The sequence below is a fragment of the Falco biarmicus genome, chromosome 8, assembly GCF_023638135.1.
Source record: "Falco biarmicus isolate bFalBia1 chromosome 8, bFalBia1.pri, whole genome shotgun sequence".
NCBI lineage: Eukaryota > Metazoa > Chordata > Aves > Falconiformes > Falconidae > Falco > Falco biarmicus.
The window spans coordinates 53343848-53359784 of record NC_079295.1 but is presented as its reverse complement, the minus strand read 5'-3'; the positions used below and the strand labels follow the sequence as shown (position 1 = coordinate 53359784).

Genomic DNA, 15937 nt, shown 5'->3' with positions numbered 1-15937 from the left:
AGCAATACAACCCGTAGCCAAACCCAGTTAATCGTTACTTTCTTCCACGTCTTAGACTTGCTTGCTTTCTAAAATGTGAAAACCATCAGCTAATCCTCCCCTTTTCAGAACATGACCCAGATGAGATACCAATTCTTCCCTCCAGGTGAAAACCACACAGATGAGACTGTGCCTTCTTTTGGCTATTGATCTTCACACAAAACTGCGCGTGTACACTGCATTCATTATGGTCAAACTACCAAGAACTTCTATCATAGCAATTACATTTACTTAAAAGAGAAGCAGATGACTCACAGTTGTGGAATATATCAAAGTTTCTTTGTATTTTGCTTCTCATTCTTTATTACAAGTACTATAAAAACTGTTCCCACTTGGTTGCTCACACAGCCTTTAAACTGAAATACAAAGCTGCCTTGCCAGTGGCATTATAATCTTTGTTGAAGTGATTATAGAATGGAAGAAAACTGAGACAACAGAAGGTGAAAGAGCAAATGGACCAGTCGCTTTCATGGGTGTTATGATCTGAAGGCAAACCCCCTGTTATTTTATTAATTTCCAGAGTGTTTCTAACTACTACAGAATCTCACTGTTCCTATACATACTAACATGCACTTGTTAGCTGCATGTTTGGCAAAATTAATGAATATGGGAACCTTTGCACTGTCACAGTGAAGTTGACTTCAGAGGGCTGCTTGGGCTACATTGCCATAAGGGATGAAAACTGATTAGGGGATGTCTAATCTGCTCAGTTAAAATATAATTGGGGTTACATTCTTTTATTTGGATCCATAGCAGTGTTTTGCTTAGAAAAGGTTTAAGGCAGAAGTATACAAGATTAGGCTCCACAGATATAGTGACTAAAAAAATAAAGCCACGCACATGCCCTCACATATCTTACTCTCCTTGTACTGTGGAGGAACCTCTCTTACCCCGCGGATTTCCCTGTGAGAACCACACGGAGCAGGGACCGGCCACCCAGAGAACAAACGGTACAAAGAGCCGAGTTGTCACAAAAGATGAAGCGTCCCTGCGTCCTCACGGACTGCGCTTCTACACTTGCAAGCCACCCATGTCAGCCCAGTATTCATGCCCTTGAAATCCTCAGCCCTTGTGAATGCAGCAAATCATGTGTTCTAATCATTCAGTGAGTTCATTCACTTCATCGTGTAATCCACAATTTGAAGGCGAGTGATAGCAAAGCCTAATCTGAGGGTACGGCTCTCCCGTGGCGTGCAGTGCACTCACAGCGTTCTGGACTCCGTTTTGAAACAGTTTCAACTGTTGGAGACTATGGAGTCATCATAAAAATTACCACCAGTAATCAACTTAAGTATGCGCGTTAGGACAAGCACTGATGGGGCTCACGGCTTTCACCACTGACGTCGTGAACATCTGCTCTACTCAACGGTGTTTTACACAGCCACTTTCCTGGGAGTCATCACTGTAGTGTGGATTCTGATTTTTCTAACGTGAAAATTGTCACGATCCTGTGTATTCACTAATGTCCAAAGAGAAGCACTGCCTTTGAAAGTATTTGGATTTCTCTGCAAAGGAAAAGCAGAAAGACAACAGGCAGCCATCAAGAGGAAGAAAAGGCAGCCCAGAAGGACAAGGAAAGTAAAAATAGCAGCATCTCTCATCACATACTGTGAAGAAGATACATAGCTCCTAAAGTAGAGAGCTCAAATTTAATAACATTTACAGTAGCATATATACAACTTCTTCAGGGGACTAATAATTTGTCTATATGCAAAACTACGCAACAGAAGAAACCGCACATGTTATTTTACTGCTACGGACTGACATTTTAAGTAGTTAGGAAGAGTTAAAATAGACTTCTCTTTCAGATAATGAATTACTAAAAAGCAAGCAGAACTGTTGCACTCCTCTACAGCCCAAGCCAATCTTCAACAACAGGGCCTCAACTACAAGCAAAACCAAGAGCAGTAACACATTCTTCAGTTTACATGCCTAATTCCCTGGAATATATAACACAGTATCAAGAATTTCTAAAACCTGGCTAAAAGCAGCTTTTTCATATAAACGTATCAGAAGAGATTAGGTCCCTAAATCCCTCAACACTTGAAAAATCTCAAGCGAATATTCCCCCCCCCCCAAAAAAAAAAATAAATTGCTAAATATGATATTCCAACCAAGAAGACATTCAATGCTCAAAACGTTCAGCTGTGATTTTTAACAGCAACTTGTAGACAGAAAAAACCCATATTTGTAGTTGTTTTGGGGTGGGGTTTTGTGTTTGGTTGGTTGGTTATTTTCCCTAGCAAAAATACAGAAAAACAGGTTTGCTTTTTTTCTTTTTTTGGGAGCAAAGGAAGAGGAGGGAGCTATTTTTAGTACTAAGCCTTCTCTCTCTTGTTGAAGGGCTCAGGAATGAGGATTGATTTGGGAGCTTTCACACACTCCCAGTGCCTTTCATGATGTCCAAGTTAAATGAGCATCATGAAACCAGTAAGAGTAACCTGATAATTTCCTTCTCCTATTGCTCAGGCTTCAGCCACTTGTTATTACAACCTCTAGCAAACACATTTCTCAGTAATTCTACCAAAACAAAAAAAAGCTTGTGTCAATCAAAATTTCTGCCTACTAAACAAACACTACAGATGGCCGAAAGAACACAACTTTGTTGTCAGTCACTTTCCAACTGAGGTGCCACACATGTCACCAACGGGACAGCAAAAATAACTAGATCATTCCTAGTACTAGCAAACGTAAGGACATGTTCCTTACCACATTCATCTGTGCTCCTATATGAAGCACCAACTGATTTTAGGGCTGATTTTGGCAGTGACGTCTTAGAAAAGCTGAGACAATATGCCCCTTGCTAAAATCAGTAAAGATTACTTCAGTTTTAGATGACTACAGAACCAGACTACATGACACAGTCCACGATTACTTACGAAATGTCATTCATACAGACACCTGTGTCTCCACTGAGGCATTTAATCAGGCCATACAGAACAACTTGAGAATCTAACTCTAACTAAACTTCTTTGAAAAACCCGTATTTATGGGCTTAGCTCCTTTTCACCAGAGCTACTAAGTACCAAAACTGGCACCACATATTTTAAAATTCTGAAACACTGCAAAAAGTACAATTAAATAGTGTTTCCTAAAGCCAAATGAAACCCCTGAATTTTCCTAAATAAAAAATTATGCAAAATTAGCATTTAGGTAAATAATTGCTTGTGATTATATCCGTTTACTTTACTGGCAAAGCAAGTGCCCTCTTCCCCTTTATGCACCTGTTAAAACCAAGCAAGGCCAATCCTGTCACCAGAATTATGTTGTTTCTGTTGCGGAATCTTTTAGAGATGGTAAGAAGCTAGTGAACACAGCTTGCCTTCCACAGATTCACAGCACATGGCTGGCACCTCTAAGAATATTTATTATTCATACAGCATATTTGACACCAAAACCATTAGTAAGCAAACACGAAAACAGGCCTAGATTATTTTTAAAAAAACAAACCACAACACTCTAATTTAAAGGACGTTATATAAATGATGCCATCCAAAGATGATTTTGCACAGAAGAGGCCCATGGCAGGAGATGCAGTGCAGTTTTACTACAGGTAGAAGTTAAGACTCTGTTGTTAGAAGGCCGTACTTGCGTTGTACCAAGTGCGAGTCCTGCATGACTGTGAACAGGATGCATAAGGCAGAATCTTTCATTATACGCATATTTTTACAGACCCTGTTTTTCCAAAATCAGAATGCTTAATAACACAATCACAGAAAACAGAGCTGTGACAAGGTCAAGGTAGATCACCTATTTTATCCTGTACCCAAATGCAGGACGAATTTAACCCGTTCCTGACAGAGATTAGCCTAATTATTGTTTTTAAAAACCTGTAATTATAAAAACTATGCAGCTCTCCAAACACTCCAGGTTTCACTGTTAACAACTGGAATAAATACTCTAGTGGCTAATCTTAACTCCCTGTCTTATAATTTTAAATATTGTTTCCTGCCCTAGTTGCAACTAAACAGAAGCACGTTTCCCCTTTGCCTCCGCACCTATCCTGCAGGTATTTACACACCTCAGATATTCCTCAGTCCAGCGAAGGAAGAAAAGACTATTGGAACTGAGGTTAAAACCACTGGCACAGAAACTGCATTACAGTTGTTCAAAATACACATGGTCTGGATTTTGAAAGTAACTTCTCAAACACGGAGCCCAAATAATTCCCACAGATCCGTTTGCCTTCACGCACTGAATGAGCAAAGGCCAAATGTAAACTTGCAACAGGGGATCCCGATTTGCTCCCTGTGCCAAATTACACCTGCAGCCTGTGTTGTCAGCACTATCCCCTCTGACCATAGGTAGGAAGGTAGAGAGGATCAAAGACTACACATCTCCATCGGCACAAGCACCGGAAAGTTTTAGCCCTGCCCGTACAGGAACTATCTGGGAAGGTTACGGCGTGCAGGGCCATCTCTTACTTCCATTTTTCTCCTTACTGGATGTGCAAGGTGGCTCAGGTCTTCTAAGGTGTAAAAGTCCTGGTCTTAATGATATTAATTTTCCAAGCTGCTGCTTATCCTACGTCATGCCTAGCACATTGATTGCTTTTTCTTGGGGAAAAAAAAAAATGGAGCCATGGATCTGAGTTCCATCACCATGGGTACCTGGCACTAAGCTTGCCAGCACTGCCCCAGGGAGAGTTATCCCCACTGCCCAACGTGGTAGCAACAACAAAGCCAGGCAGGGAAAAAGCACGACAGCAAGACAGTTGCCAAATCACTGTCTCCTTAGCCATGCCTGGGAACTGCTATTTGGCCTTCTGTTCACAGAAGCACAGTTGTGTCAAGAGTTTAATTTAAGGAAAAAATTAAGAACTTTATGGATTGATATGCACACCCCAGGTATTACAGAAGACAGGCTGAAACGTATGAGTGAATCATAGGAAACTACAAGCTGCTGTTAGGACCTAACAATTAAAAACCAAGAAGCAGACATATTTTGAACTTAGGGAGGAATCACCACCATTTGAAAAGAGTTTTGTAAAACCTCATCTAAACTACCATAAACAGTTTTTGCCACCGATGTCAGGGAAAGAGGAGTTCAAACTAGAACAGGTGCATTGAAATGCCAGTAAGATGAGCAGGGAATAGAAAAGCCATCTTACAAGGGGATCCTATTTTATCTAGTTAATAATCTCCACACACTATAAATACACTAACGGGGTAACACCATAGGAGGGAACTATTTACACTAAAATACAAAGTTGTCACAAAGAACAGCAGCCGAGGTATTTTAAACGTGGAATAGGAACTTGCCGTCGTAATTGTTAAGGACTTGTATCAAAACAGAGGTTCTTCCTATTACAGATTAAGAGTAATTCGAAGCTGCTTACAATCACATGTCACAAGCTTGAATCTAATGAATCTTTAGACAGCCTGACAGATACTACAAGAAGTTTTCAGCGCTACGGGCCTTTAGCTGTCCTGATGTTAAGCGTGAATGATCTCCGACCACTACAGCCGTGTCAGAAGAAGCTTTAAGGAAATTAGTTATGCAGAACTTTTGATACTTCATTTTATTTATAGGGACAATTTCACTGTATTATTGCAAGTATAGCCTGTCTACATCCCCAAAAGGTATGCTGCTATTTCCTACCCTAAAAAAACAAGACACGCTTTACGTAAACACAGTTTAAACTGACAAAATCCTGTGGCAAGTCACTATTTCCACAAGTGTGAAGTAGATTCTAGATGAAGTTCAGTTAACTGGGAGAATGATACTTTTCACCAAAATTCTCCTACAAGCTCTCTAAGACAGGAGAGCACCGTTCCTTTCTGCTGAACCTGCAAAGTAACGTATCATTCTCAAACAGCATAGCTGTCCCTCCAGCATCCTAGCTGGCTTGACACACCAAGTTCCTCTCTTTTCCTTCATGTTCCCTATGACCTTTCTATTTATACCCTTAAAAACTGAAAAAAGAACGGAAAGCACCTCAGCCTTTAACCACTATAAACTCTGTACTGTAAAATCACTTTCAAGTTTGTTCTTAAATAGTATATATATACTTTTACCAAAAGGCTTATGCACAAAATACTGCCATCTTACTGCCCCTTTAATCGTAAGCTTACTGGACTTCACTTCCAGTTCCAGTCTTTATCTACAAGTTAGTGTAGTGATCCACTGCATGGACTGAATTTGCTTACTCCAGTAGGCATTTATTAGAACACAATTATAAAGAAAGCAGAGATTAACTGAAATAGCCTTTCACTGAATGTTAGCCGCCTCCTCTCCAGAATTCTTCAGCCAAGAAGGCAGCTCTAGTTTTTCACTGTACTTTGCAGAACATGCATGAGGATAAATGATAATGCTACTAGGGACTAAGATTTCTTTTCCAAAATTCATGTTCTTATCCTACTCTGACAACTTTAGCAAAAGCTTATAGAAGACATGAATGGAAATCAGTTTCAGGACTTAAGAGAGTTGACTGGAAACAAACCTAAGGCTAGCAATGCAAGAAGCAACTCTTACCCCTTCCTCACTTCCACTGATATGCTATTTCTTAAATCGAATCACAATTAGAAACTACTTTAGAAAAAAAGATTTTAAAGCATGCTGGAAAAAATAAGTCTTCTCAGCCTTGCACAGTCAACCTAAATTATCCCCACTAAACACACCCCTCCGGGTGAGGTAGCTGTTGGTTATGTAGGTTTGAAACTAAAGATAGCACTGTCTGAGAAAATACCATATAATCAGAGATGATTATCTCATTTAAGTGTTGACATAAAATTACAACTGATTAGAAAAATAACAAATATTTGTTCAGTTTCCTGTAGAACTCCATTTCAGAGACATATAAGCATTTTACAAGCATTTGCATCTAACTTCACTCATGAAGCGATCATACCTTCAAACACTCCTGTTTTTTCCTTATAAAGGAAATAAATCTTACTAAGTTTTGGAATAACTACTCTCTCCCAAAACATTTTACCTGAAGCTAAAGATCTTCAAAGGAGAAGTAGGCTTGTACTAGAAACTCATCGCTACCTGTCACATTTCCCCCCCTAGATTGAAAGAACATACATATTCAACAACTACACCGAGGAATTTCATTAATTCAAAAAGACATCATTTGCAATTTACTAAGCAGACAGAAAACTAAGTCACTCCTACTGATGTTTGTCTTCACGACACAGGCTACTTGCAACAGTTGCACAGTTTAATTACACAGATGCACTATCCTGGCACCATACAGACATGCTCCTGTCATGAGTTATTTAATAGCCATTTAAACTGTCAAGCTAACTCAGAGATGGTAGATGTGCACCCAGCTGCAAGAGCAGTAGTCCACACTCACAGTGTAGGCATTGCTGGGAGCAGACAGGCACGTTAAGTGTGGGTTATGTTGCAGTTTGTAGCTAAAACAGCACTAAGCTCTGTCTGCCTTCAAAGCTAACCGACATGCAGCATCCATACCGCCACGAACAGGGTTACTTACTGTACCCAGACTTTACACAAGCCCAATATTTTCTCCACTGTAAACTGTTAATCTAGAGTGATAGCTATTTCAGAGTGAAAGGAAAATCATGCATGAGTACGAATAGGATATTTTCAACCTAACTGTTTTTTTTAAAAAAAAAAAAAAAAAGAAAAAAAAGAGTCATTTCTTTCGAGACCTGTTAAGTCTGAAAGGATAATGCACATTCACTATACAACTTAGGAAAGACTTCTTAAACGCCTGATCAATTACAAATCAAAACTAAGACTCTTTAAATGCATTTCATAAACAGTTCTTTTGAACATAAAACAATATAAGGAAACCCCTCTTGTTGCTCTCCCATCTTACCAGTGAACACCTGAGCAAGCTTTGACTATGTATGCTTTAGTACTATCCTAACTTAATAGTACAAAGCTTCCAGGTCTTTTAAAGAAAAAATAACAATGAAAATACTGATTTCACCACTACTTGGCTCAGAACAACTAACTTGTAACCAGTTCGCTTGAGCTCCTAAATCTCAAGGAACTAGTGCAGACATCTAAACCACGTTGTATGTGCTCTTTGACATCAAAAAGCAGCCTGCTTTAATAACAAAGTACGGCTTATTTACTTAATTAGAGCAACTGTTTCTGTTTGCAGGAAAGAATACAGAGAAGTGAAACAGGATTTTTTTTCCAATTTTTTTTTCCACATTATAAAATTTATTGTGTGTTTATCACATTCAAAAAGCATTGACCAGTGGGGTTTTTCTTTTTGTAACTTAGAATGCCAAGGTAAAGCTGATATATTTGCAAGCTTAGTTACCACCTAACAGAGACTACCATAAACTTGAGGAAAATTTGAATGGCCATGTATTTAACACTTACAGACTTCCAATAATTCTGTGGGCACAAGAGTAATTTAAAAAGGTAAAAAGAAACTGAATGCTTCAGAAAGACCAGACAGTATCATGAATATATGAAATTTAACCTTAAATTAAAAAGATTTTAAGGGTTTGATGATTAAATCCTTACCCCATTTTCATGTCTGTTTAAAATCTGATTTCAGTCTAAACTTAGATTTTTACAGATGTCATGATTGCCTATATGGGCAATTATGGAAAAAACAGGATGAAAACTGCTTTGGGATGAGCGCTGACAGATTCTTCACAAGACATTGCAAGGCTGAAACAGGAGTGGGTTGGAGAAGAGACAGTAATTCACATGGTCAGATTAGGACCAAAACTAGGAGGAAAAAAAAAAAAAAAAAAGTCAGTTGCATGAAAATGCCCCAACGCTGAGCAAAAGACATGCAAGAAAAGCTGAGGTAGCAGTGGAGAGTGGGTCTGATTAGGTTTTGATAGCTGGAGAAAACTGAAAACATTTCCCCACTGTATAAGTGACATTATCCACAGTCTTTACTCAAATCTATGGAACAAAATCTAATTAACGGAGAAATTTGATAAACTTTACAGAAAGCCCTCTACAGAGCTAGTTTTGAAACAAAAAGGACAGATAATTGCTTAATCTCAAAATTAAGACTGAAGTATACCAATAGTACTTTACATCAAGCAGTTATCTTTAAGAATATGTGAAAAAGGACAATTTACTTTTTAAAAGGGTGTCCTCTAAATACGGCATACATATGAAGTACTCTAACATCCTGGATTTTTTTCAAAGCTTTTTGAGAAACACACACAAATAATTCAGATTTAGTCAATTTTATTTACAGTTTGTTTTTTTACATTTCAGAGCATTACACAATTACATATTCTCATTTTCTGACCTGCAAACAGATACCTTAAACGGAAATATTAAAAAAATGAAGTTAGATACATCCAAAATGCAACAATTACACATCTGACAATTCACAAAGTGTAATTTACTAGGACGTATCCTAAGAATTTAGGAACAACCAGTCAGGAGAAAATCTGACCAATTTCAGCAATCAATTATTTACACATTCAAAACAAAGCCTCTCTTAAACTAAACCTCCAGGCAAATGGCCTGAAAGATTTCTTCGGGAAGAAAGACCAGAAGTTATGATTCACACCTATGCAGCATTAACAGCCCTTGATCCCAAACACTGAGCGACTTCTCAGCTTTGTCTTAGAGCTACAGGCATCCCTCTCCGCTTCAGACCCTGAAGTGTTATATTTGTGCCCCCATGTGCATAGAAAGGTTGAGTGTTTAAGTGGTCACTACGATAAAACCCCATTTAATCTGGTCTTTCAGTTATGTGAATTCTTCTTCCTTAAAAACTTGAGCAAGCCTCCTAATGCTGTTTAAACTGGCCTGTGTGGACTGGAGCATGCCTCCCTCAGATGTTTAAGCATGCTTTGAACCAATTTGCACTGGCCAGACTAAATACATCAGAGACTATAATAATCTTTAAAGACCATTTAGACAAGGCTTACATTTCTACACTTCCCTGATGGGCCACCTAATTAAAAAAAAAAAAAAAAAAAAAGTCACAGCTACTACTTTCATTCTTTGTGTTAACCCTTTGCCACACAGCAACTAGTTATATACTGGGTAGAAACTACTAAAAAAATTCCCTGCAAATAAGCTGCCTTTCAGCTCAGGCTATGGCTCCTATGCATTGGGTGTTTGAGGAGGTTTTTTTTTCTTTAAAAAAAAATTCTCACTTGAAAAATACTCAAGTTCTCACTTTAGGCTAATTTTGATTGCATGTTCAATTTGCTTAACTGTCAAGAAACCGCTACAAATGGAACAACTTTAGTATAAAAAGAGCAGTCAACCGAGTGCAACTTCTGACTTGACAAGTCCTTCATGGTAGTTTTCTAACTAGGCTATGAATTTTGTGGAGCCTCCAGGTTTCTTGCCTACCTTACTTTCCATGTTCACGTTTCAAACTGTGTCAGCAGGGCCCGAACTTCGGGAGTCAGCTGCTTAGCAGCCTTAGCTGCCTCTGTGACGGCCTTGCGGTAAAGACCCTTTCTCTTCTTATTAAAGCGCAACTGGAAGCTTTCTAAAAAGGGGGATAGTTGTGCAAGAGCAAGAAAAGATGTTGTTGTGGAGCCAAACCATGAGATACGAGCCTCCTGTCGAACTAAAAGGCCATTATCTTTCCGGCTCACAGTTATGGTAAGAATACGGGCTGGCCACCAAGGGAAGCCATAAATCTTGGCCCAAACAATGTCCCCTACACATACGGTCCTGCCATCTGGTGTGACACATTTAGAGACGTTTTTGGAAAAGACTTCCGTTTTCAAGGAATTACTGAGCTTTTTCTCTTCCTTTGAAGAGGAGGAGGAGGAGGAGGAGGAGGAGGAAGGTGCATGCATGCTGCCTGGAGGAAAATCAAAGCTTTCAGTAGAGCTACACTCAGAGTTGGTAGATTTCAAATCATCTGTGCTATCACTACTACAAACTGATGCACTGGAAGAGTCAGATTTCTTTTGATTAAGGGTCATGTAAACCGTTATATTGCTTTTGCTGCCTCTCTTGCCCAATGTCTGGTGTTCATCCTGATCAACAGTTACATGCACTTCACTTGTGTCCTGAACCTCACTGCTGGCCTCTTCAGGGCCTTCTGAGGGGCTCTGATTTTCTGAAGGGGCCTCACCTGCTGAGCGGGTGGAGGAGCAGCGAGACTGGGGCTTAGATGCCATCTTGCCACTCCGTATTTTCTCAAGTCCTGTCTTGAGAGAAGAGTCATTTTCTTCATTCCGATACCTTTGTGGCTTTAAACGCAATCGGGGTGGAAGGGAACCTGAGCTGGTGTTCTGAAGACGCCGTGTGAAGTGGACCTTTGAATGTGCATTTTTGGAAGAGGAGGTTGCACTCTGCTTCTTTTGTGCCTTTTCTTTGGCCATTTTCAAGACTTCCCGAGCTTTTGCATGATCCATGTTTTTGCTCTGGAGAACTTTTTTTGTATTTAACTGCGCTTTTGAAGTATTTGCTTGTGCGGAAACTTTAACTACTCTGCTTCTGCTGTGGGCAATATTTGAAACCTTGACCACAGCATTCCTTTTCTGGCTTTCAGTTTGGCTTTTTCCATCCACTTTATGGTCAGTCTTAAGTTTTTTATTCACAGTAGTCACACTCTCATTTCTTCGTTTTTTATTATCCTCATATTTTGAAGAGTCACTTGCATTGCCACCTTTTTTAATTTCCTTTTTTTCTGCAACAACACTGTTTTTGCACTTGTCACATAAGACCTGCCGGGGCCGTAGTTTGATAGCATTCATGATAGAAGTGGGCTCCTCCCTGTACATTTTACGCTTGGGCCGCTTAATTTTCCGGGGCGGAGGCTGAGGTATTGACTGGTTATACGTGTCCCTGATAAACAAAGGAGGAGGGTATGGTGCTCCCTCATGAAAGAGAGGAGGTGGTTTAGAAGTCCATAGGCTTTTAGCTATGCTAGGTTCTGATGGCTGCGCAAGAGAAGAGTCATCAGGGACTGCAGCATTAGATTCACACTTCACCTGTGCCTCATCTTGGAATGGTTTACTTTGGAGCTGCATGGCTTCAGGTTTATCCTTATATTCCCTTTTAGGAAATATGGTCACAGGGATTCCATGGGGTCCAAACCTTAAAGAGAAAAAAAAAAAAGTTACAGGTTTTGAGGGATCTTTTGCTGCATTATTTAAAAGTATTTGAAAACCTGTCCACGTTATGTAGCCACCATAAAGACGTAAGTCCCAGGAAAATTCAGGCTTTGTATCTAGCCTTATGGTAAGCTTTGAAAAAGCAGGACAGCAAAACCAAGGCAGCAGAGAACATGAAATACGCAGCTTCACTTACTATCAGTTTATCTTGCATCAACAAGATGCCCTCAAAATGTAAACAAAAAATATCACCTAGAGACAGCAGTAAAGAATTAACTTTGTACTTTTAGAAAATGCTTATAAACATACAAACTATACACATCCCATCAACTCCAATTCTAACCCAAGAGTAAATTCCATACTAAGCCATACTTCCACACTAAGAGAACTCTGTGAAGAAGGGTGTCTTCAGGAACTTTTCCAAAATTCTTCAATTTTTAGCATAGCACAAAAGGCCAAGTATGTTTCAGATTTAACCAAGGCAAATACAGACTGCATAAATACTTGCATTTAATACTCTCTACAGAAAGTACCATCACTCTTGATCCACTAAAGATTAGCACTTGATCATCTGATGCATGACAGCCCAAAACTGGCTAGCCTGTTAGTTTGAGTTCTGGTGACACTACCTTTATTTCAACAGAGTACAAACCATTCCTCCCTGTTTTGCGAGCAAACAAAATTTAGACCTTTGCCTACTTTGCTCCAGACAGCTCTAGGTCTCTGCTGCCCTGTTTGACTCACACAGCATTTCTCACCACCCTGATCAGCTCTAAGAGAACAGAGTGAAAAATCCCAGTATGACTCAGGCATTAGCTCAACTTCCCTATAGTAACATAAGTAGCATGTTGCCTAACAGGTAACTGAGACTTTCTGCAAAGGGTTATGCTAAGGGAAACATTTTACCAGTTTGAAAGGCATTATGTTTGCCGCCTTCTGAAAGGAAATCCAACCATAAATACATCCATTTTACAACACCATATCTTTCAATCCTCAGAACAGGGCAGGAGGGATTATAAAAGCTTGTTTAACCTTCATTCTGTTCCACTCTACAATCTGCCAGCTGAGGTAGCAGCCTTACAAAAAGCTGTCACTCGGCTGTTCACTGCTCGAGCTCTGCCCGACTCCAGCTCCCATACACACACTAGTGTTTGGCTTCTATTAGTTGGTATTTTAATAGTTGACCTTAATGCAGTAACAACATGATAGACAAAGTTGCAATTCAAATGCCAAATCATCCATTTTGAATCACTAAACTCATCACGTTTATCCCACACCCCACCTGACAGGAGAATGAAGTAATTACCCAAGATTTGTCCTCAGGCTAACACTAGTTCATGTTGCACTGTAGCTGCTCAAAGGCAACATCCTCTAACTGATTGAACTGAAGTTTATTTACAATCTATGGTTGCCTCTCAACTGAAGATAAATGAATACCAGTCTATTTTCCATTCACACTCCTGCAAGAAACATGCAGTTTATGCGAGTGCCTACACTTTGGCTTTATTCCTTCAAAATTGGTTTTGAAAAAACATCATAGGTGTTAGAAGACTCTTTACACCAACAAAAGCAGCCGCTTGTTTGTCCTTTTGCTTATCTGTTAAGCCTCTTTTTGCACTTAAAAGTTGTAATTAAAGCAAACAACCCACCCAAGAGGTAATGAAATGCAAATTGGATGGATAATTTCAAAAGGAGAACAGAAACAGCAAACAACCTAAGCAAGGGGCAACCACATAATTTTGTCATCATAAAAAAGAAGGGAACTTGAACACACAGCAATTTACAGTTAGTACCACCACGGACACTGTTGCCGCCCTACACCTAGGTGCTGTTACATTCCTACCTTTGAACCCTGGAGACAGAAGCAGGAGCCCAGGTGGGCAGCTAGAACAGTTCTGGTTTTATCCATTGGCGGAAGAGTGCTCTTCACCACAAAATATCCCACCACCCACAAAAGTTTGTTTCTGAGGTCTGGACCCACTCCAGTTGAATTCCACATATCCCTACAGAAATGAGCAGCAATACTAAATGCAGTCTACTGCACTAGTGAAGGCTACAGTGAATTATAAACATTTAGCAGCTGATACAGGCATTTCTCCAGCCTGCAGTCGGGCATTAAACCACAAGGGACACACTCATAACTAAGTTTTAAGTTCCCTAAAGTCCCAGAAGCCCACCAAGCGCAAAGAAGTTGCTTTTCCACAAGCATTTTTCCTTCCATTAAGGATTACGAGGAAGTTATTCACTTTCAAGTAGGGCTTAAAAAGAAACTATCCACTGATAATAATTAAATTGGCAATATTTTCAGTGTTACTTGCATCAAGAACTTCAGCTTCTTTAAGAGCAATACAACCCAGATCCCATCTTTCACCACCCAATAAAGATTACAGCATTTGGGACAGTTAATTTACTGTAAGAGTTGAGAACAAGGCAGGACAAAAATCTCTGCTGTGCAAGTTTCAATCCCCAAAAAAACATCACTAAAGTAGAACTAGACAGGAGCATGATATCAGACAGGCAAAACCCACACAGGAAAACATTATTTACAACTCTCTTCATTGTCTCAGGAGCCACATTTCCTAGCCCCTCACAAGACATTTCCACAGTCCAATGCACAAGTCTTGCTTAGCATTAGCAGCATCGATCAGGGAAGAACTGGATGAAGAGGACTGCAAGGAGGCTCTCCAGAAGGATCCTGTTTACCTACTTCGTCTCCCTCCCCCTAAACATTCATTCTACTGCCTCACAAAGTCAGCATAATTAGCAATCCAAATGCATAAAAAAGCTTAATGGAAAGCTCGCCAGATGACTGACACCATGAAGGTATTGAAGATTAATACTGCATCTTAGACTACCTTTTCTTTCAAGCACCTGCATAATACACAGGCCAAACAGCGGAAGAACAACACAGCCAAAGTGGAATTTTTATCTAAAATGCAAACCTTCTTTAGTGAGACACAAAACCAATCCAGACAATCTCTGAAGCTGGAGTCTGTCTCACAAAAGATACTGCTTTAACAAATGAACTAAAATCTCCTGTTCCTGTCTACCTAAAAACGAATGACTTGTAGAATTGGAGAACATTCTCAGATATCATCCAGTGCCAGTTATGTAAGAACAAATGAAGGCACTATTCCTGTAAATGATGTGTCAATACATGAAGACATGACTAGTCAAAACACAGTCCACCTGAAGTACAAGAGAAATTTGTTAAGCCCAGAGACCGATTATTACTTCCAACAGCTGAGTATATGGTGCCCTCTCTTTGCCCTCATCCAATAGCAGGTTTCATCCATAAACATTCAGGTTTTGTATGACCTTTGTTTCCTCCTTGGTGAATGAAGTTCTCCAACTATGCAACTTGGAAGAACAGTATGAAAATTAAGAGAAAACAATGGCAGAAAAACTCAGGAATGAAACTGTAAATGATACAGGAGAGAATGGTGACAAAGAACAAGGTAAGAAGAGAGTGAAGGCAAAGCAAATGGCCTGGTTTTTTTTTTAAGAGAAGCAGCAGAATGAAGATGTGATCTTAAACTTAATAAAGACAAGGCACAATACAGCCCATAATTAGTTCAACAGGAAACACAAGTATTTATTGAGTATACTAGAACTTCAAGCCCTATTTTCATACATCTAGTTGGTAGACCTTGAAGACAAGCACTTCTCATACGATCACGGTAATAGTTTTGATTATACCAACTACATGTTTGAAATAGCTAGGAGTGTCATGTGTATGTAGGTTAGACATAAATGTTGCAAAAACTAGCATTTGGTTCATCTACTGCAGAGATGAAGAGGGTCTAAAAGGCTACCATACAAAAAAAACGTAAACCAACCCAAGCAACCTAACTCGGTTGTATCATCACCTTTACTGATTGACACATCAATGACTCGGCAGCAGA

General features: G+C 39.6%; 1 protein-coding gene across 8 annotated transcripts in view; it reads right to left on the bottom strand.

Moving 5' to 3' along the window:
• The window catches only part of PWWP2A (PWWP domain containing 2A), a 43839-nt gene that overhangs the window by 18364 nt on the left and 9538 nt on the right, over positions 1–15937 (bottom strand). For 4 of the 8 annotated variants that reach the window (XR_008823482.1, XR_008823483.1, XM_056348815.1 and 1 more), the window contains exon 2: positions 11048–12015. Coding sequence is in view for 4 of the 8 variants with exons in the window: in XM_056348815.1 (XP_056204790.1) it covers positions 11048–12015 (968 nt within the window). In the remaining 4 variants the exon portion in view is untranslated. Of the gene's footprint in view, positions 1–9163; positions 12016–15937 lie in introns of those variants that run through there. The other 4 variants (XR_008823479.1, XR_008823480.1, XM_056348814.1 and 1 more) reach the window with 2 other exon arrangements.